The 22,166-nt window shown below is 36.8% G+C and overlaps 1 protein-coding gene across 1 annotated transcript; it reads right to left on the bottom strand.

Annotated features, from left to right (window-relative positions):
* Positions 1-1,187: 1,187 nt before the first annotated feature.
* Positions 1,188-20,833, bottom strand: LHX5 (LIM homeobox 5). Its single transcript, XM_089489633.1, has 5 exons — positions 20,661-20,833; positions 16,595-16,818; positions 12,982-13,259; positions 8,389-8,554; positions 1,188-1,555 (listed from the first exon to the last, which is right to left on the bottom strand). Exons 1-5 carry the CDS (start codon positions 20,831-20,833, stop codon positions 1,188-1,190), a joined length of 1,209 nt encoding a protein of 402 aa, XP_089345759.1.
* Positions 20,834-22,166: the final 1,333 nt, after the last annotated feature.

Raw genomic sequence — 22,166 nt, 5'->3', positions numbered from 1 at the left:
GTGTGTATATATATATATATATATATATATATATATATATATATATGTAGCATAAATTATGTATTCCAGTATGAGCATGCCTAAAAACAATACTGCTCCGAACTCATGTCAGTGTGCAAAGTTTCCAAAGCACTCTTGGAATTCTAGGTAGGGATAAGGTATGTCACTTTCTGAATTCTTACCCATTGTAACATGGGTTCCCTCATTTTAACGTGTATATATATATATATATATATATATATATATATATATATATATAAGAACAAAGTCACTAAAATTTGATATTGTAATGTACTTCACCAACCTAATGTTAACAATGTCAGGGTTGTGACTTGGCACGCATTCCAAAGTCAGGCAGTGAAAGCTGCTGCTAAATCCAGTCTTTCCCACCACTTTTTATTGCTTGAAAATACCCAATGTCACAAATGATGGATCACATCAAATACTTTTCTAGTGGCATTATTAAGTGAGGCATGTTAAAAATATAGCTTCACAGTTGGATCAAATCAGTTTTTTTTCATTTTAGTGTCAGTGCCCTCACCCCCACATTACTTTTTGGGTTTATGGTATAGCTAGTGAATCAAAGACCAATGAAACAATTCACAACATTTGGGTTTGTTAATATTCCATACTTGTTCAATAACAAAAAAAAGTTAATTTAGGAGTGTTTTGGGGTCCTGGCCCAGAAGATATAAATATGAACTCTATAGCTTTGTATGAAACTTGGTCCCAATGATTATCAGTCAAAAGAGGGAAGAAGCAGTTTCATCTTGACCAGCCAAGAAAGTAAGTTTTGGTTTCAGTGCCATGTTGGTCCCAGTGATGTTCCTCATCCAGATGACTGGTCCCATTGTAAGAGTGTTCCACGTGAGTAGACAGGCTGGTTTCTTATCTCTAATGGTTAAGGAGGTGGCTTTTGGTTATGTCACTCGATTTGGTTTTACATGACCCCATTTTTCAGGGACATGGCCATTCAATGTGGAAGCTGCAGTTTGTTCACCCTGGACGTTATATCCACATTCAATAAGGAGTAGAAGGGACATTACGGCTGGTTGGACCTGTGCTTTGTACGACTGCTTGTTCTACCAACGGCTGAGACAGGGATAAAATGAAATAAAGAGAAGGAGAGTAGACCTCTGTTCAAGAGGGAAAAATAATAGTCCAGTCAACAGTCACTTCAACGGTTATTACCATACTGTAGCTTCGTTCATGTCAGGGTTTTGGTGTGGTAGTGGGCCACTGAAGCCACTATTGCTTGACATAGAAAATGGAGGGCTAGGACCACTGTTGAACACTTCCCCTGATATGGGGTGGAGTGAGCCAGTCATACCAGGCTCTGGACTGGGAGTGTCAGGGTGAGATATCATGTCCGCATATCTTTGGTTTTCAGAGGGGTGGTGGCCAGACAGTGGTGGTTCTAGGGGGCCTAAGGAGGCTGAACCAGGCCCAGCATTCTGTAGGTAGCTGGAATCTGCAGGAGATTGAGTCTGAGACGACGGAGGCCCATGGGGGAAAAAGTCATAGTTTCCACTTCCATAGTAATCTCCTTGATAATCTGATAATTGAACAAAGAAAAAAAGCAAGTGTAAGATAAGTAGGACGATCAGAACACAAGAGAGATGTTAAAAGAAGCAGGTACATTATAGAAGTACAGAAGTGGGACATAATCTAATTTCCTTCCCACAAAAGGAAATTTGGACAGAACCTCAGCAAATGCAAATGCAATTAGTTGCATTAAGGTCCAAAATACAAGATGTATGCCATTAAAAAAAAGTTATATAAGAAAGGGTCCTTTAGTGTGGGACTCTGAAGAGCACTACAAATTAGACGGGCAAAGACACTGCAGGTGAAAAACCAATGAAAACCAAAACGACAAAAATAAAATGAAAGAAACCAAACTGAGATCTAGCTTTGAATTAATCAAGCTTGAGAACGGGAAGGTGAGAAATTTTTTTTTCTTTCTGCTAAGAATTTTCCTAGGCAAGAAAAAATGAAATTCAACAGTTTAGGTGAGAACAGTTTGCTTGAGGGGAAGGCCAGCATAATATTTCACTAGTTTTATTGAGAACTCTCACCAATCTCTGGTACAATATAACACACACACGAATTATGTATATATATATATATATATATATATATATATATATATATATATATTCCCATTGTACAGTGCTGAGGAATGCGGTGATGCTATATAAAACAATACATAATTATACTATATATACATACAGACAGAGGATGAAAATCAACCCTGGCACTTTAAGGCAGAGGCCAATAAATGACAAGCATGTGGTCGCACAAATGACAGCAACTGGGAGATCCTATTGGGCACCAGACCATCTGTCATTTGCCAGTGCTCTTGATGACCAGTCCTGGACTGGTCTTGTACCATTCAAGTTTTCTTATCAGTCTTGTAAATAGAATCATTATTTAAAATTCCTATAGCATCACCAAGGGTAGCTAGTGACAAGCCACAAAGGCACACAAAACAACAAGCTAAAACAAGTGTTGGCCCTTTCAAACGCTCTGTAGTGTGATGCAGGTACCCTTTCTACTTGCAAAACGATTGGCTATGCATTTAACCCCTTCATGACAAAGCCCGTACATGTACGATCTCACAATGCATTGTTTTTAATGTGTTTAACTACACAACTTCATGCGATTAGACAGCACACACTGCCACAATAAACATGTGAAACAAGATAGCTCAATAGTTATATCATGAGTTCCGAATCAGCCTTTTTTTAAGTGGAAGGCCCATGGAAAGACAAGTATTTTTTCCGGCATTTATTTGAGTGCTTTATATTTCAATGTAGTTAAGTTTTTTTTTTATTTTGCTCCAATAAACTTCTTTTATGGGCAGACCTGGAAGCTGCCATTGAAGGTGGTCGTGTGATATTTTACGGGTGACATTCCCTGTTTATATGAAGCAACTTCTGAGGTCCTTAAAGCTTGCGTAACTTTACACATTTTAATTTTTTGACCCAACGAAAGGTACCAACTTCAACTAAAGACTCCGGGATAAACACCACTCTGAGCTAAAGAAGACTTTTTACTCTTTTCTCCGTAGACTTTCACTACTCTGAGTAGTGAATTAGGACTGAGCCATTTTATTGTTCACCACAAAAGAGTATGACAAGGAATGATAACATGTATCTATCAGATTGGGCTAAAATAACAGAACTAAAACTAAAAAATAAATCAGTAATATTTTTTGAAACTCTATTTTTAGCTTTAATACGAATAATAAAAAAAAAAATCATCTACCCATTGTAATTATTTACATATTTTGTATATCAAGCTAAAAATTACAAAGAGATAGGCATTTGTAATTTGTCGAGATCTGTGTAATTTAGTTGATATATTTAATTGTGTGTTTCTTTTTTTTTTTTTGCATGTGCCTGTCAAGCTAGTTAATATGTATCAACATCCCCTGATCAACACCTATTAGTAAAGAGGCAAAGAAATTTTGTGAGAATGTTGACGTACTGTAAGACTTTATTATTCACCAAATTGCTTTTGTTTGTGTAATGTGATAAACACCCCCATAATAGCAGACCATCTTGTCTGGGTGCACTCATATTCTAATTAATGGTAAATAATAAGCCAAAACACTTAACAGAAATAAATCACACAGCCAGCGGAATTAAAGCCATTTGTAAGTGTGGCAAGGCATTAAGTGTGCGAGAGATGGGTGGGAGACTGTGTCTAGAAGAGCTTCAGAATAGAGGGATCCTGGAGGGAGCAGATGGGCATATAATTACTTTTTTTAGTCTTTTTACTAATTAAAAAAAAAAGACAAAACAAAAAAAGATTCTACTGTAATTTTAATAAAAAAAGTCTGTTAAAAATAAAAAAATGAACATGTATTTAGGTGCATTATAAAATTAGACCTAAAAATGTATATTTATAAAAGAAATACAAAAAAAATACAATAAAATCCCATAGTTTGCTTGATCCGCAAAAGAAAGTGTTGCTTCTGTATGTAAAAAAGTACAGATTGATTCAGTATCATTTTAATTGAATTTGGAGCTTAATCACCTATAGGAGAAGGAATAAAGCTATTTATCCCGGATCTTTTGTCTTGCTCTTTGGTCTGAAAAAAACGGATTCTGTAATCTCTTGACACACAGATCTATTGAAAACACTGAATGCATAGTTCTTGGTAAACAGACAATCCCATTCACAGAGCTCAAAGACAGAAGAAACATCCAACTTGTAACAGATCACAAGGGCTGGGGGGGGGGGGTTTGCATTCTACAACACATGTATAGGAGGATTTACGAATTGTATATATCCAAGTACAATTATGAGTGGTTGGCTGTGATGGTAAATGGAAACTCTTACTAGCAATGGCTAAGATAGAAATGGAAAAAATGTGCTAAATAAACAGAAACATGTTTTAATGTTAAAACAAGTGAAACAAGGAAATCCATCATAAATAAATATCTTAAATACATGTTATGTATCCATGTAATAGATTGATAGATAGATAGAGTTCTACAGAGCTCAATGCACAAATAGCTTAAAATATTAGATGCCTGCTCATACATTTTAGGAGTCATGGATGCTAAGAATACTGGATACATAGTGTATGATGATATCAAGAGACCACACTCCTGAATATCACAAGAGAGGCAGCCAGTAAAATTTGCCTAAAACGTCCAAAAAATGACGACACCCCCCCCCCCCTGTATATTCTGTCTTTTGAGAACCATAATGTTTGGAAAATTATTCTTTTTGGACGTATGTTGCACAACTATTCAGTCAGAATGAATATAAATAACATAGACTGTGTTGGCAGACAAGAACCATTCGGCTCATCCAGTCTGTCCAACTTCTGAATATGTATTATGCATACTCCTTCACTGTATTAATCTCTACCACTTCTGCTAGAAGACTATTCCATGCACCCACTGTCCTCTGAATTAAGTATTATTACCTTTTAAACATTTGCCCCTCTAATTTAAGACCATGTCTCGTCTTTCTTCCAAGCTATACATGTTAACATCCTTTAACCTTTCTTTAAGTTTTATCCTGCAATCCATAAACCATTTTAGTAGCCCTTCTCTAGACTCTTTCCATTGTATCTATATCCTTCTGGAGATACGGTCTCCAGGACTTACACAATACTCCAAGTGAGGTCTCATCAGTGATCTGTACAACGGCATGAGCTCTTCCCTCTTTCTACTGCTAATACCTCTCCCTATACAACCAAGCATTCTGCTAGCATTACCTGCTGCTCTACTGCATTGTCTACCTACCCTCAAGTCCTCTAAGATAAGTACCCCTAAATCCCTTTGCTCAAATGTTGAGGTTAGGACAGTATCAAATATTCTATACTCTGCCCTTGGGTTTTTTATGCTCTAGGTGCATTACTTTGCATTTATCCACATTAGGTGCCATTTTCCACAGCTCTGAACATTTTTCTAGTTTGCCTAATTAATTTGCCATTCCACTTATCCCTCCGGGAACATCAACCCTGTTGTAAATCTTTGTGTCATCAGAAAAAAAGACATACCGGTACTTTACCATCAAGACCTTCTGCAATATCACTTATCAAACCACTAAAGAGATGGGGTCCAAGTACAGATCCCTTCCACACCAAACTTTTCCGGCCATGTCTTTATGGACTTTGCTTTGTGCACTGGTGCCCAGTCATGCTGGAATAAAATAAGCCTTCCCCAAACTGTTCCCACAAAGTTGGAGGCATAGCTTTAACCAAAATGTCTCGGTATACTAAAGCATTACGATTTCCCTAGCCCAAACCCTGATTCAATAATTAAGAGGTGTGTCCCAATACTTTTGTCCATATAGTGGTGCACAAAGCAGGGTGCATATAGTGTAGTTTCTGTTAATATCCCCACTACAGATGTAAGACTTACTGGTCTATAGTTGCCTGACTCCTCTCTACTACCTCTCTACAAAGATTTACAGGTATGTTGCATATTCTATTCCTAACATATTTGTTCTTCAGGATAACGTATGCATGCTGAGATGGCAAAGCAATTATAATGGATTGTTGGTTGGAAGCCTAATACGTTCACTGGAGGCTCTTTCTATACATTTTTTGTAAATGTTTAAGGGTTGGTCGGTATTATAAAAATGAAACAAAAAAAAAGAACCTAGAACCCATTGTTATGAGAACATAGCCAATTCACTGCTGCAAAAATCCTTCTATATATTTATTTTGTGTCTGGATTTCAGTGGCACATGACACAAATTACAATTGCAATGGGTAAATTGTGAATCAGAGTGAAGAGAAAACAAACAGAGAAAAACAGGGTACCCTGCTCACTCCCAATCACCCTCCATATGTTCCTGGAATGTGAAGGTAATTGGAACAACTGTTGTCTGAGAAAGGTACAAAGAAAGCAGCTGGGGTATTGTTTCCCTGCAACACTACAGAGGGAAGGAGCGAAAGGGGGGAGAGCTAAGAGGGAATCGGCTTCTTACATGTTTTCTCCACAATGCGCTCGCTTTTTACACTTTATGCTACAGCAGGGTGCAAAGTTTGGACAAGCAAAGATGGAAACCTTTAAGAGGTGATGGGGGGGACAAAAGAGGGGGGGTGGCGGTGTTTATAGAGGATTGAGAAGGAAAGGAGATTAAGGAGACTTTAGCAAGAAACCTTGTGAAAATCCTTTTCTCTGAGGCTTTGCAATCATTTAATCTTTAAAAAATGAGGTTTTATGGGGAGGGCAAGAGTATTTTAGAGATAAGAAAACTCAATCCTTTACTTACTGCTGAAGCACTTTGGGGGTGAATAAAGAAAAATATAATTTAGTACTTTTCCAGAGACAAATAATGGATCAGTACATCATGACTTCTCTAACAAGAGATTGGGTTAGTTTCTGATTGGGTTGGATCTTGAGACGTTTGTGATACTTTTTTAGTGAGCTGCTGTTCATATATGAGGTTACTTAAGATTTCAAGCCCTTGATGGTCTTGAACGTTTATGTGACATCAGATTCTACCAACACCGTCCCACTAAAAGTAACAAAGCTAAAACAATCACAAACCTAAAACTCGACCAACTGGGAATAATATGGAAATACAGTATATATTTCTCAATGTACCACTCAATAATGCATTAGATGCCAAAACCCCCACATAAGAATAGGTAGGTACCTTATATCAGAAGCTGGAGAGATGCATCTATAGTATTTATTTGTGTATTTACATATTCTGATTCAAATTATTTTTGGAGGGAATATCATAATCCGTGTTTACAAGAAAGTTTGGGCAACAAATGCCCTTGAGTGGCAGTTTTGTATCCTGAATAACTCTATATCAGGACGTGACAGGTAACCAGCAGTGGATGTGGTAGGTCAGTGATGCGGAAGGTATGTTAGATACCAATGTGGTTGGTGTAATAATTATATCCTATTCTAGAAATATCTGAATAAGTAGGTGTCACTGAAGGTGCGTTCGGAGGTAAGTGTTCCCGATAAGTGTGAATCAGGAATTACAGTTGTTTGTCTCTGTATTAGAAGGAATGTTCTTAGAAAAGACAATTTGCAGATTGCAGCCAAGGTTATCTGTTAAACAGGCAGCAGTTTCATTCTGATGCAAGGCCAAAGGGAACCCACGGATATGTGACAAAGTGATAAACGTTGAACCTGCTGATGTGTGCAGAACGGGCCTGTGGATTTTACCTGCCTATGGGACTATTGTCCTCTGTGGAATCGACAGGATTTGCCTCACACCAGTAGGAAATTACATGTGTTTGCGATTTCTACTGACCTGTAACCTGCTGGTGGAGCTGACTCCATGGGATTTACATTGATTTTGCCCATTTAGCCAGATGTGAACAGGTGAAACACATTACAAAGCCACTCAATACAATCAAAATAACAATGTCTATGCACATCTCACTCCAGCGTGTGATTTATTTAATACTGTACAGCCACCTCTATACTGTGTGCTGCTGTTGATGTACACAACATCCAGTGCCCTGCCACCTCCCCATTCTGTGGCTTCTCACCTAAAAGTGCAAACCCCATACAGTAAGCACATTTGCTCTGCAAGAGATGGCAGCAACCATACGGATATTCTGGGTACAGCCAGATGTTAAACATTGGCCTCATTAAAAAATATATATATATATATATATGTATCTGCAACAAGAATAAAAGTTCACTTAAAACATCTGTAACGATTTATTTATAAAAGTGACAGTAGCAGCAATACACGGATGAGTGAAAGAACATGATTGTCAAATAAATGAAATTATATTTTGGAGAAATGGATGAGAGTTCCCATTGCATAAGCTGGTTTTTCACCAGTAAGAATCAATATTGAATGTACCATCCATCCCACAGGAGGCCTCATAACCAGAGTTGCATTTCCCTTCTAAAGGAACATCGCAGCCAGCCGGAAGGTTACCTCCATAGTAGCTGTAAGGACCAGAACCTAGGATGTCTGATTCATCCAGCCTTCCTCCCAAGGGGCGCATGCGTCTTGGGCTCCTGAAGAAGGCATGTCTCCTGGCACCCAATGCACTGAGCTGTTTCATTCTCCTCTCCTTAGACCTTCGGTTCTGGAACCAAACCTATTGTAAAGCCAATAGAGGAAAAAAGGTAAAGTTATTACATTTGACAATGGCTGAAACACTAGTTTCTCTCAGAATTGAATGACCTCACGGATTAATGGAGCCTCAAAACATTTCACTAGGAGCTTAATCTAATATTGTGGGCTGTAAACTGCCTGTCCACCAAAACTCATCACTGTGTACGAAATATTAATAAATAAATCTTTGTATGAATTTGTATAGAAAAATATCCTATTGCTTCACGGGTCGTAATTTAAAAAGCATACTACCCTCTCAACCTGTTGTTCAAAATTGGTAGTAGAACAGCACCAAAGAGCTCAATACCTTATTTTAGATTATTGAATATACTTGGTGATTTCTATGGACACTACTCAGACGGTCAAAAACATCCTTTGTCATTGCGGCACCATAAGCTATTACAGTTCACAGGCTGTGAAATAGGGACGTGTGCCAATGACGGACATTTTCAGAAACTTCTCTGCTAATGTGATATAAATCATCTTCCCACATCATATGTTAATCATAAAACTACACGTTAACTATGCAGCATGTTAACAAAGTTAACATTTAATGTTTCTAAATCTTTGAAATATGATAGGGTCATTTTACACCTGTTCTAAAGCATCAGTGTATATTGTTAAGATTTAAGATAAGCAATATCTAGAAACACGCTTACTGTCCCAACAGGAACAGACCCTGCTGTCCAAAGTACCGTGAGGTTTATCCACTAAAGGGAGACATGACAAGAGAGTTTGCAGGAGAGTTGTGTTCTTGCTCCTTCACTAAACGTTATGAAGGACCAACCCCAGTGAGTTTCTGCATCAGGAAGAACATGCGTGACCCTGTATGATGTATAGTTAAATAAGTGAGATGTCTCCAGTCTCTTTAGTTGTTACACAGGGCACGCTCAGCCCTTCATGCTGGAGAGTCTTGTGGAAAACCACAACTCTACTGCCAACTTTCCATTTAATGAAAAACACAACAAATGAGCAATTCAACACATGAATCGGCAAAACACATTAATTCATTGATCGCAACACGATGAACAGACACCTCATGCACAATGACTCAAGACAGTCTTCAATGAATAGTATTTAAATGGATAAAAGCTACGTGTAGATGTAGCGGCATTATAGCGATTGTAACAGCATAAAAAAAAGCAAAGGAGGCTGCTAGCAACCCAGCAGTAGAGGGCATGGCTTTATACCCTCTATGCTAGTTCTCTATAACATGAAAATACACAGGCTACATTTAATTACATGTGTGGCACGATTGGGCTTGTTTTTCAAATATATAGTACTCTACAAAAAAAAAATCCTTTAATGAGATTTTCATGAACATGAGGCATATGGAATTAGGCAAGGCGATGGAAAAGACCTCTTGTTAACTTCCAATACGTCTTAAAATAATGTGAGAAGTTAAAATATATGCATGTTTTCTGCAGCCGCAGTTGTCCCTTTAACAGGAGTTTCTGCCGTCTGGAAAAACAGAGATATTCAAAAAGCTTAAACACTGTGAAATGATGCTAGAGCATCAGAGGCAATTACCAACTCACAGAGAGGCCTATTACTTTGGAGATGTGATGGCATTTTTAAAGCCCCATGTCTACAGCTCATCATTGGGGTATGGTTCCTGTCATGGAGTCCCACCCCCAAGATGAGGGATTACTGCGAATTTTGGAGTAAATCTTACTGGGATAAGCCGAAAGAGAGGGAACATGAAAACCATCAAATGTGAAAACCACTTTATCAAAGCATCATATCCTGTACAAGACCCTCTAAAGGGCTTATAGGATCCGGATTACAACTCTTTCAGGGGGATGAATAGGGACCCCCTGCCTGACAGACAAGGGAAGGCCCTTACTCTTTTGCTGGCGAAATGAGGATTAAAAAGCACCAATCTTTTCCAATGAAACAAAGTGAATACAAGGGGAGGGTTTGAGGATTTTTTCTCTTTTTTAAAATGCAAGATAAAAGGTGGCGGGGGGGGGGGTGGCGTGGCAGCTACTGAAATAAGCAAAGGGAAAAAAGTGTACATTCTGTAAAGATTTGGATTGAGAATCTGTAACCAGACAAGCTAAGAGATTATTCACATTGTTACATGAGGTTCTGGAAGAGTGATTACTTTTCTAGTATAGCGACAAAGCAGAGTGTAGAGTATACTATGCTGTAACCCTTTCAGTCCCGCATCATTGGGTCACTTCTCTGATGTCCCTCATTTAGAAAAACAGGCAATGCTTTTCTCAGGAACACCGCTCTTACTCCAGTGGCCGATGCCCAGTAACTGGCAGGCAGTGCCAGCAGGAGTACATTTGGGAATGTGTTCAGTCAGTGGGTCCTATGTTTTACTGGATCCCAATATATTGTCCCAGGCGAGAGGATTAGGATTGAACCCTGATGACACCCAGTCAGCACATTGATAATGTAGCAATGAAGCTAAATTATATCTGGCTTGTTTTAGTAAAAGGGAAACAAAACAAGGATGTAAATTGGTATGTAAATGTCAAAGAATAGGTCAAGAGAAATACCGTAAATCTATAGCATGAATGATACAGCTTTGGGTGTCACTATTTGCTGCAAATAATGGGCTACTAGGGAGTTCTTTTATTAGTTAAATAACTATAAAAAAGGTTTATAACTAGGTTATCTACCCAAGAATGACAGCACCATTAAAGAACGAGCTGTATGAGTTTATTCACTCAACGGTGAGTTGGTTGGAAACATTTTAACTCACTGACTCGTTTATATATATAAAAGAGGCCGACATTCAGTAAGCTTATCTTGCAAGAGGAGCTGCGCTTGGGTCTTGCTTAATGCAGAGTTAATAGAGATATAATCCCAGAGATTTGACTCTGCGTTATGTAGCCCTTTTTGCGAAATAAACTCACCAGTGATGTCAGTGAGTTGAAATGTTTCATCTCAACTTGAATTTATGTGAGTTAAGTCCTAATTGTCGTGTAATATCTGCAATATTTTTTAAAAAAATGCATACCTTATCTTTATGGAATCCTAAATGTTCCTAAACAAAAAGGGGCCACTTTCAGGAGCTATATTCCATTTTAAGTAGAGAACAATGCTGTTCCTGTGATTGCACATCCATACATGTTCATGTATGACACACAGGAGATGGTAGGTTGCCAGAATTCAATATGAAATCTCATTCATCTACTTGTTTTTCTTTCTAAATTGTGCAATTGTCCAAAAGACAACCACAAATAACCACACATTATTACTATAAATTTAGGTATATTGGTTTTAAATTTCCATTTAAATGTTGGATGGCGAGACCATACCTACAGCACTATAGAGAAGGAGGGCTTTACAAATAGCTGATAAGAACTGTAAATAACATTTTGCATTCGCCATCATCGTGCATGACCAGTTGGGTTGATGATGTAGTGAAAGTGGGACAAGATGTTAATTTAATTAGATTTACTGCTGGTTTGGTGACAAATGTGTCATTTTCATTTGTTGGCTTGTCACTTGCTGATTAGTTTTGTTTATTTAGTATCAGCTAAGGATTTGGTGTGATTTAGCACTGCCTCAGTAAATAGTGGATAAGTGAACACTCAAGAAGCAAGCTGGGTGTACACCCACCCTGAGGAAAAGATGAAGATGGCATGGCCCCTATAGATTTGGTTGAGATAAAGATATCCATAAGGTGTGTTCAGTAATCTAGGCGTTTTCAAGAGTGTTTATCAATCCAATTATGTTTAAGAGTGTTCCACCTGCATAATGCACAGAAAATTCAAGAGGATTTCTTGAAAAAGTCATCTCACTCATTTGACTATTTTAATGCAGAACCAGCTCAGCCCTACCTGCCGGAGAGGCCCACTGTGGTCAATCCTTTATATTGTATTGGGAAGTAACTTGTATTGGCAAGTTTAAAACTTCAACTTTCTGAAATTCTACTTTATATTTATAATACACAGAACCATTTAAAAAAAAAGTCAAATCATTTGGTAACCAAAGAAGTACAAAGGAGGGTCAACAAGCACGTGTGGGAAACACATAGGACCCATGGAGGAAATTGTGGTCTTATATTGACATCTGTACACTGGGCCTAACTCCCTCTGTTTAACAGTTTATACTGCATAAATAACTATAAACAGGTCACTAACTGCGCCTCAACAAGTCCCCTGAAAACGCAATAGTTCTCTTTACAAAAATGGTTTGGCACGCTTGAGATCGCTGACAACCACAATAAAAATCAAGAGGTTGACTTTCAGTAAAATTCCTAAACTGTATAATATACTAACATTTAAACCGTTTATTATACAATTCATTTTAAGCCGATGAAAAGGTGTGTTTACACAACAGATCCAATTTGAATCAGTGGGGTGAAGGAGGATCCACAATTTTCCTATGATTAACGCATTAAAAAATGAGCTAGAAAATAAGCTGCCAAACTATTGGTTGACAATTTACCTGAATCACCCGCATATTCAATCCAGTCTCCTGAGCTAGCTGCTCCCGGATGTGTCTAGTGGGTTTAGGGGTAGCAGCAAATGCAGCTTTGAGGGTCTCCAGTTGTTTGGCCTTGATAGTGGTCCTGGGTCCCCTCCTTTTAGTGCCAGAGTTCTGTTCCTCATTCTCGTTGTTGGCTGTCTCTTTGTCAGAAGAGGTGGAATGGTCTGTCTCTTTACTTTCATCTTGCATGGGGTCTGGAAGATCTGGTGACAAACTTCTGTCTGTGTAAGAAGATACTAAGAAAGAAACAAAAGTTGGGTTACAGACATTGTATAATAACAAAACAATCAAACCACAAACTCATTTTTGGCTACAATGGCTGTGCAATTGCTTCCATTCAACTTCCAGTATAAAATGATAGGATTACTATTACCCATTTTACCAATGTGATTAACGGTATTTTCATTATATTGTGACCTATTTGACATTGAGATTCTTGTATAAACCAACAGAGGCAGGGAGGCCAGATGAAGGAAAACTGAGCATGAAAATAGTTTTGTCATTAAAATTAGATCTTTGGATTTAATACCCTTTGATCAAGCAAAGAAAACATCATGCACTTTTAAGAAACACATTGTTAGTCTGATATAGTGTAAAATATAATGTTTAACCTTGGAGTTACAATAGGACATCAAATCTATGCAAAAATACCTTGATTAATAGATTATTGCACATACATAAAAAAAATAAATTAACGCTCCTACCCAAAATGTCTTAGAAACACGTACACATTAGGAGACTAAAAACCAACAAACTGCTTTCTACATATTTTCACCAAATAACTGCACTAAGACAGTCTTAACCCATATCTAGATGTACATCTTAATAATCTTATGGTGCTTTACTGTCTGTAAAAATATTTATTAAAAGGTCATTCATATTTTTGGAATAAACAAAAGCAAGTAAGCCTCCTGAAAAGATGCATGGTGTAGTAATACTCTATTCTACTCAACTCTATTAATGCTCAGACAATACTGTGTAACTCATGAAACATACATAGAATCTTAAGCAAAATAAACTAGAAGGCATCAGTGATGTGATTCAGGGTTTTACTTGTTTAGAAAGTTTTCTTTCTTAATGTAGGGCATAGTATATATATATATATATATATATATACACATTTAGAATATAGTTAGATTTTAATAAATACAATTTAAGATACCAGTAGATTTTCTAAATCCAAATGTATTTATATAGAGGTGCCTCCACCCCCAATGTTCAGTATGTACATTAAATATCTGCTAAATTGCAAAAACACGGCCATATTACAGAGTTTCCATAACATATATTATCACGTTGTGACAGCCTTCAGGAAACCAACTTGATATGTAAATATAAATGTAAATCGCTTATATCCCAGTTTACAGGTTTTATGTGCTGAAGCAGAGAACAGTTTTAATTGTAGCAGTTACAGTGCTATAAACACACTGACCAGTAACATAAATATAGTGTATAAAGGCAAAAAAAGTGTACTGCAGTGTGTGATACATTTTTGTTATAGACCAATTTATAGACAAATTTCAATTGTATCAACCTAAATGTTGTCAAATCAAAAGTCAACATTGCTTTTCACTTAATAAAGGGCGGTTGATGCTCTTAAGAGCTTTTCCTTAAAACTAAATGTTGGTGCAATGAACAAATGTATTACCAACTAGATTAACATGGTTATATTCAACAATTATATATATATATATATATATATATACACACACAAGTGGTATATTCTAATTGATTCAGCTATCACCAGTCCTTTGTCATTACCCCAAAAGGCCTTTGCCTTGTATTACATCAGTCCATAGAATGTACTTTCATTCACATCAATATAAGAAAGCCAAATATGACCAAATATTTTTGGTTTTAATTAATCTGGAACTTTTTGATCAGGCTACAAGTGAATCCAAAAAGGACAAATATTAAATCAATGCAACATATAATTTTGTAAAGTGTATGGTTATACAGTCTTAAACCTTCATTCAATACAACTTCTCTTTATATCTATTCCTTATAAATACTAAACGAGAAAACCAATTTACTCATTTCTCGCTTTACTTATATCCATTTTTTTCTCTCCCATGGTTCTATTCTATACCCGATTCACATGGCTAAACATATATTGATCCAGAGGCCTCTAAAGCATAGGGGCTCCAAATACAGAACAAAATGTTTTATTTATAATATCAGTGACCTGGTTCATAGATATAAAATATTACATATGTACACAATTTACAAAAATCAAATGAAATAAAATATTCCAGATATGCTTTGCCAGTGGTCAGTCACAATGTGCCATCAGTATTTCATATTGCGAAGCTAACATAACCTTGGAGGACAGACTTATGGCTGTCCCTTTATACAGTAAAAATGACAACATAATTCACAACATAAAAAACGATTTCAAACCCTGGTATTTAACACTGAATGAATCAGGAGCGGAAGGGCCTCATATATTACCTTTTAACCAAAATATGTATTTAAAAAGTTAAAATAAAAAGAAAAGTGACATTATGAATAAGCGCAATGCTTTCCTTGCTAGTGCAAATTTAAAAAAAAATCACGTGGAGTCCTAAATTTGGTTGAGTTTCCTTTTGTTGTGCATGAAGCACAAATAGGAACAAAAAAGATATAATGGTGATTAATACATGTTCTTTTTCAGTTTCAAAACCGGAATAAAGGTCTGAAATGTATGGATTTCTGGACAATAATAAAGCTAACTTTTGGCAGATTTGAATAGATCATTCAAATACTCTGTTATGATAAAGGCATAAATATTCCCACTGTTTAGTGGAAATGTTCTTATAATATCAAGAACACCAAAATGCTAACTCTGTGAAGCTCAGACAGATGTTTGTCATATCTGCACATATGTATCCTTATACTAATGCCTAATGTGTAGGACAAACAGGCTTTAGGGAAGGAAGACAGACACTATCAGTTTATTTACATACACTAGACAGGTTGTTGTGTTGACTGTTTATTATATATATTTAAAGCCCCCCCCCAATAAAATAATCTAGTGGCTAATGGGGGTTAACCTTGCAGTAACAGTGAAAGAACAGATGATACATGAAAGGGTTAAAGATGTCTCACTTGGTGCTGATCCAGTATGGTCCTATCAGGTTAACAATAGCAGGTGTGCCTGGCATTTGTGTTAATGTTCAGACTCTTTAAGTCTTGCCCTGCTTCCCACCCACCTACCCACAGCCTGCCAGGCATAAGGAGGGAGGGGGGGGGTTGTGTATAGCTGAGCTCTGCCTGAGATTAGCAAAGCGTGACCTCTATTAAAGGCTCCCATGGAAATGTTAGGACCGAGGTGCACACAGATAGATGGATGGTGATCGGGAGAGGGGGTTGGTATTATATGATTATTGATTGAGGCAGCACATAGCAGTTGGGGAGAAAAAAAAATCAATACTAAAATAAATAATATTCCAGAACAGAGCACCCCCTGTTCATACATACAGCAGCAGAATACGCAGTAAAATCCCAAATAAAATCCATTCTAAGGCCACTTGCTCCCCAGGCAACCCTCCTACTATAGTGCTTCACTGGACAGATCTGAGGATACACTCACCTGAGTTGAGGCTGCTTTCCTTTAGGCTGCTGGTGCTGACATAATCCTCTTTACAGACAAATTTGTTCTCGTCTATGATATAGAGTTCCTCTCCAGTTGAGAGCTGCTTGTTGCAGACCATACAGGTGAAACAATTTAAGTGAAACACTTTGTTCCTGGCCTTCCTCACCAGGTCGCTGGGGGATATTCCTAGGGAGCAGCCTGCACATTTCGTACCGAACCTCCTGCAAGAGAGATGGACATTGAGTTTAGGAGGACGCAGGATGGCAGAATCTTGATTATCAATGATGATTGCGGTCCCATGGCTTTAGATCGGTAACCAGATGCCCCGTTAGCAGTAACGATCCTAACGCCTGTATTTTTCATGCGATTTACCGTTTATGGGGCATTATGATCACTACCTGGAAAAAAAAGGCCAATCGATGACTACAATTCCCATCATCCATGTCTAATGCTTGTCTGTCGGGGCCAGGTAGAGCATAGATCAGTCTGACCTGAAAGCTGTGGGGCATTCTAGTCTCTGTAAGTGGGTGATGTGCTCTAATGGCGACTTTTCCATAAAATCCCTTTAACGATTTTTTACATCGAAATCGGGCAGTGTGTTTTGCATTCATCTGGTGCACAGAGATGTATACCCACGGTCACATAATGCCTGTCTCAAAAGATTAATGAATGATAACCCAACCTCTAACGTGCTCCGCTGAATACGGTATATCATTAAACCACGATGCGCTTGGAGGTTTTGCAGCCTACACACATTTTCTGTTTTATGATGTATTCGAATTATACGTCGATGTATTATCTAAATGTAATATACTTAATAAAATACATATATTGTAGAGATTACATAAAAAAATCGAGGAAGAACAAACTGACGTTTGAATGGTTACTGTAAGATCGCGCTTTATTTACCAAATATTGTTATTTCTGACCCTCTTAAAAATCACCGAAAAATTTCTTGAGTACCTTATATAACATGCAGTTCATTTAAAGTTTAAATCTTTTAAGATAAAATGTAGGTTTATTTGGGATCAGTTTTAACTGTACAAATAACAAGCCATCCTTTTATTTACCTTTTAACACATATTTCGCCCTAAAATTGTACTAGTAAGAAAAATGTAAAACAAAAATAAATAAATAAATATCTGTAATATTCCCTGCACTATACTAAATACATTTAACGCGTATACAAATAGATTTATAGTTATATACAGAAATATATATAGAAGAACACACACAAGCGGTTTATACAGACACTAAACCGTATACATACACACATAATATATATATAAATAATGTGTGTGTTTATACAGTTTTTTATTTGTATAAAAAGCTTGTGTGTGTGTGTGTATATATATATCTATATATATATATATACATAACACACACTTAACTATTTAAATACACATTTTCAAGACGTTTGAAGATTTTCCTATAGCGTTGGGAGAAATATTTAGGTGTATTCAGGAGGTAGACAAAAGGAAAACGATTTTTTCTCTCCTACGAGTGTAAAGATGATAAGAAATATTTTTTTGCAAAATCATAATCTTTATATTTATTAGACTAATCTTCCATACGGACCCCTTTTATGGCTTATAGAAAAAAGAGGGAAAAAAAAGATTGATGAAATGCCATTTAAAGGGGGCATTTAGATCACTCCTTACTACCCGAGAACCCCAAATAGACTAAAAGCCCCATCAACTAGATGGATTGTGGGATTTGAGTCTGTCAGAGCCAGTAACTGGAAGCTATAGTTAAAAAATAATATTTTCAAACGGTGTTGTTCTAATTATGCTACACTTTGGAAACCTGTGTAGCAGTATATATACAAAATGATTATGTTCTATATGAAAACGATCTATTTATATTATTAATATGTGTATTGTACATTAAATTAATGCTGAAGAATTTCCATTCCCCTCCCTAAGAAAAAATAATAATACAAAAAAATCTTTAGATTGTGAAATTCCTTGAGTTTTCCAAGTTTTGGATGATTTCGGTGGTAAGATCCTTTAGAGCGCTATGCAGCCATTGCCCCTTAGAGCAGTAAAATCTGTGACTTTGATTTAGTGACTGTATTACAGGTCATAAGTCATGCCTGCCTTATCCACAAAAATAATTAGCTCACCTGCACCTTATCAAAAATCATTAAACGCTCCTAAAGAGTTTCCACATTAGCGGAGAGGGGGCATTAGGGGCTCTAACCGGGAGCACACTTGTTATGGCAGATCAGCTGATTAACACCTTCCATACCTGGATTGCAAAACAATAAACTGTAAATCAGTTAAACTTTGGCACAGGCTCTTTTTAGATGCACATGTACAAGTAGGGGGTCACTTATTTAAATGAACAGCTTTAGCTCACTTACACCTGCATGAAAATGGCATGCAAACTTTTAATAAAACAAAGACTTTTGGATTGTGGATTTGGATTCTTAACTCCTTCTTGCTACAAGGCTTTGAAACACAACACTTCTACTAACCCTGTTGGGAGTTTTTTTGTTGTTGGTTTTTTTTTTAAAGCACTAAAATGGGCAGCAGAGTGTTTTTTTCTTTTTAGAGGATAATAAATTACCAACAATATTTATTTGTATGGTTAAACTCAACATCCTGAGGGTGTGTAAGTTCCATAGTTTTATTTTACTTATAGCTCATAAAAGTATTTTTAAATAATAGTATCTTTTGTGTAAATCTACAATTATGTAAAAAGTAATTATTTTTACTGTGGACTAGATACATTTCGAATCGTGCGCGTATTAGGTACTAGATACTTGTCCAATAGTTTTATTATCCCAACATAAGGGATATTGGGAGGTTTTTTTTATTATAAACTATTTTTGTTCTTAAAGCGATTTATTTAGCGAACCTTTTTCTGCCAAGTTCAAGTATCTTCCGAATGTCCCGTTTATCCCAGTTATTTCCATTACTTCCATAGAGTACTGGAGTTATCCAACAAACCTATATTACTCACTCCAAAATTAGAATATATATAAGAGTGAGTAATATACATTTTAGGTCCCATCACCACAATTCGGCACAAAATGCAAAATGTAGGAAGGAGCTTTTTTGTATTTATATTTTATAATTTATTTTTCTCATTTATTTTCTCACATGTAGTAAACATATAAGTGGTGCTATAAATAAGTATACACCCAGAATTATATTAGTGATTTCTATGTGTGTTTTCATTCACAATTTAATATATATATATATATATATATATATATATATATATATATATATATATATATATATATATATATATAAAAAAATATTCCTCCTGAATATGGAATACATGACTTCAAAGATAGGAACATTAGAAGAATCCCTTCAATTCAAAATTATCGCTTTACACAAATTCAAAAAGGGTTTTTTAAAAAACAAAACAAAACATCTATTGTTTTTTTAACAATATAAAAAAGAAAATGTTATATTTATAAACTACAATTATGTCAAAATTCATTTTACTCTTAAGTTATGCAACGTGTATAGGATAAGGCATAGTACAATAGTACAAAAAAGTCATAGTACAATAGATGTATATTAAATAATTCATTAAAAAAACTGTGTTTAATATTTTATGTATTATTTATATTATAATATATTAATTATACACATTTAAACGTCACATAAAGATCGTGTAAACGGACAATTTAAGAACATAAACAAGACAGTGCCTATTTTACACAAATACTACTACAAAATATTGTTTCCAAGAAGAGTGGGACAGGAGTTATTGTGTTGTGTTTAAATGCCACAATTACACAATCTATACATACCCTTAAACTAACCCTTTCTTGCTGAAGTGTATAACAGCTGGTTGAACAGAAATAAATCTAGATATTTGTAAGGGTTTCAAAGAGGGACAAATTGGATGTTGTAAGAGGTTTGCCGAATACATACCATCTTTTTACCTGGTACCCATTTTATAGGAATGCAATCACGAAGTAAAACAAAAAACAACTATAAACGTCCGTTACCTGGTACCCACTATATAAGTAGGTGATGGTGAAGTGGAACAAACATAATAATAAATACAATAATAATAATAAATAATAATAGCTTACCTGAAGAAGTCTGTTTTGCAGTAGAGCTTGCCTTCCCTGGAGAAACATTTCTCAGTGAGGTTACACTTACACTCACAGCACTGCACACATTTGACATGCCAAGCCCGGTCCAGAACATTGAGGAGGAACCGATCCAAGATGGGCCTCTCGCAGCCAGCGCAATGGACCATCATGGTTCAGCCAGAGTAGTTACGCCAGGACCCCTCCAAATGAAATCCACATAGACCCTCTTCCCAAAAGCAGCACCCTCGTTGGCTTCAGTATCAGCAGTGACTCCGTTTGTCTAATGACACTTTAGAAGGACAAGGTGTTCCCCCAAAAGACTCCTTGCCCACGGCAGGGGCGGCAGGTGATTTCTCTTCCCTTCTTCCTTCACTTGCATAGATTCCCTCGTTGTTCTAGAACAGTATTCGTTTATTCGTTTGGTGCCAGTACACAGAGGCTCTCACCGGCAAACTTTCCCTTCCTGGGTGGAAAAAAAAATGATCCTAGATGACACTTTCTCCAACTCCACCTCTATGCCCCATAATCAGCTTTGTGTGTCAAGTCTGGCAATTCGCGCATCCTTATTCAGATTTGGTGACGCTCCAGGCAACGTATACAGCCCTCCAGCCAATCAAAAGCCAGTAGCCATAGTTACCCCTTTAATTTATAGCATGTCTGCACTGGTTGCCGAATGGTCCCTGACATTGTGGATGCTGGGATACAGGAGTAGATGTGAGGATGCTGTGGTTTGATACAAAGTTGGAAGTCTTGTTTTACAGTTTATGCATATGGTGTTTTTTATTATGTTAAGAACTAATAACACTTCATAGATGAAATGACCGGGTACAGATTGGACTACCTCTGCTCTCTTACATCTTCGTAAGATTGCATCTCCCACCACTCTTAGCTGGCTGAGCCTGATGGGAGTGCTAATCCAGAACCGTTGGAGTGTGGCTTTCCCTTAGTTGTAAAGGTGAGGGGGTGGGGTGGGTGGAGATGCCATCTTGCACATGTTATGCTGTTGAGTGCTATCAGTGACAACATTAAAAGGACAAAAGATCGAGTTTAACATTTGTAAAGGAAGTTTAAATCCGTTTGTTTAGCGATCTTTCCCTGTGAACAGTAGGGAATTTAAATTGCATTGGGAAGGAGATTCATGACTTGTCCCGAGCTCCAGAGAGATCATCCCCTTAAGCAATGCGATATACCTGACCATGCCTAACACACAGGGATCGCTGTGCATTTACAGCAGGGGGTCACTTTCTGTCTTATCATTGTCATGCAGCCCAGAGGAATTACCAGTTTTTCCTAGATCGTTAAACGTTTAAAACAGTATAGGCATACACCCAACACATAATCATAAATGAAAGTTCGGATAAAAACAATCTAGATTTAGAATAACTACAAAATACAGTCAAATGAATGGAATCTAACAGATAAACACGATAGATATATAGATAGATAGATAGATAGATAGATAGATAGATAGAATAACTGGGTGTATAAAATTATCATACACTA

The sequence above is a fragment of the Sceloporus occidentalis genome, unplaced genomic scaffold (assembly GCF_023333645.1).
Source record: "Sceloporus occidentalis isolate IW3139 unplaced genomic scaffold, rSceOcc1.0.p SCAF_40, whole genome shotgun sequence".
Taxonomy (NCBI): domain Eukaryota; kingdom Metazoa; phylum Chordata; class Lepidosauria; order Squamata; family Phrynosomatidae; genus Sceloporus; species Sceloporus occidentalis.
Note: the sequence above shows the minus strand (reverse complement) of the source record. Positions and strands in the feature narration are given on the sequence as shown.

Excerpts from the sequence above, each read along its gene's own strand:
- LHX5 (XM_089489633.1), bottom strand. The coding sequence starts at position 20,833 with ATGATGGTCCATTGCGCTGGCTGCGAGAGGCCCATCTTGGATCGGTTC. Across the intron at positions 13,260-16,594 it reads GGAAAGCAGCCTCAACTCAG|TATCTTCTTACACAGACAGA; the intron begins GTGAGTGTATCC and ends TTTCTTTCTTAG. Across the intron at positions 1,556-8,388 it reads TCCTTACAGCTACTATGGAG|ATTATCAAGGAGATTACTAT; the intron begins GTAACCTTCCGG and ends TTCAATTATCAG.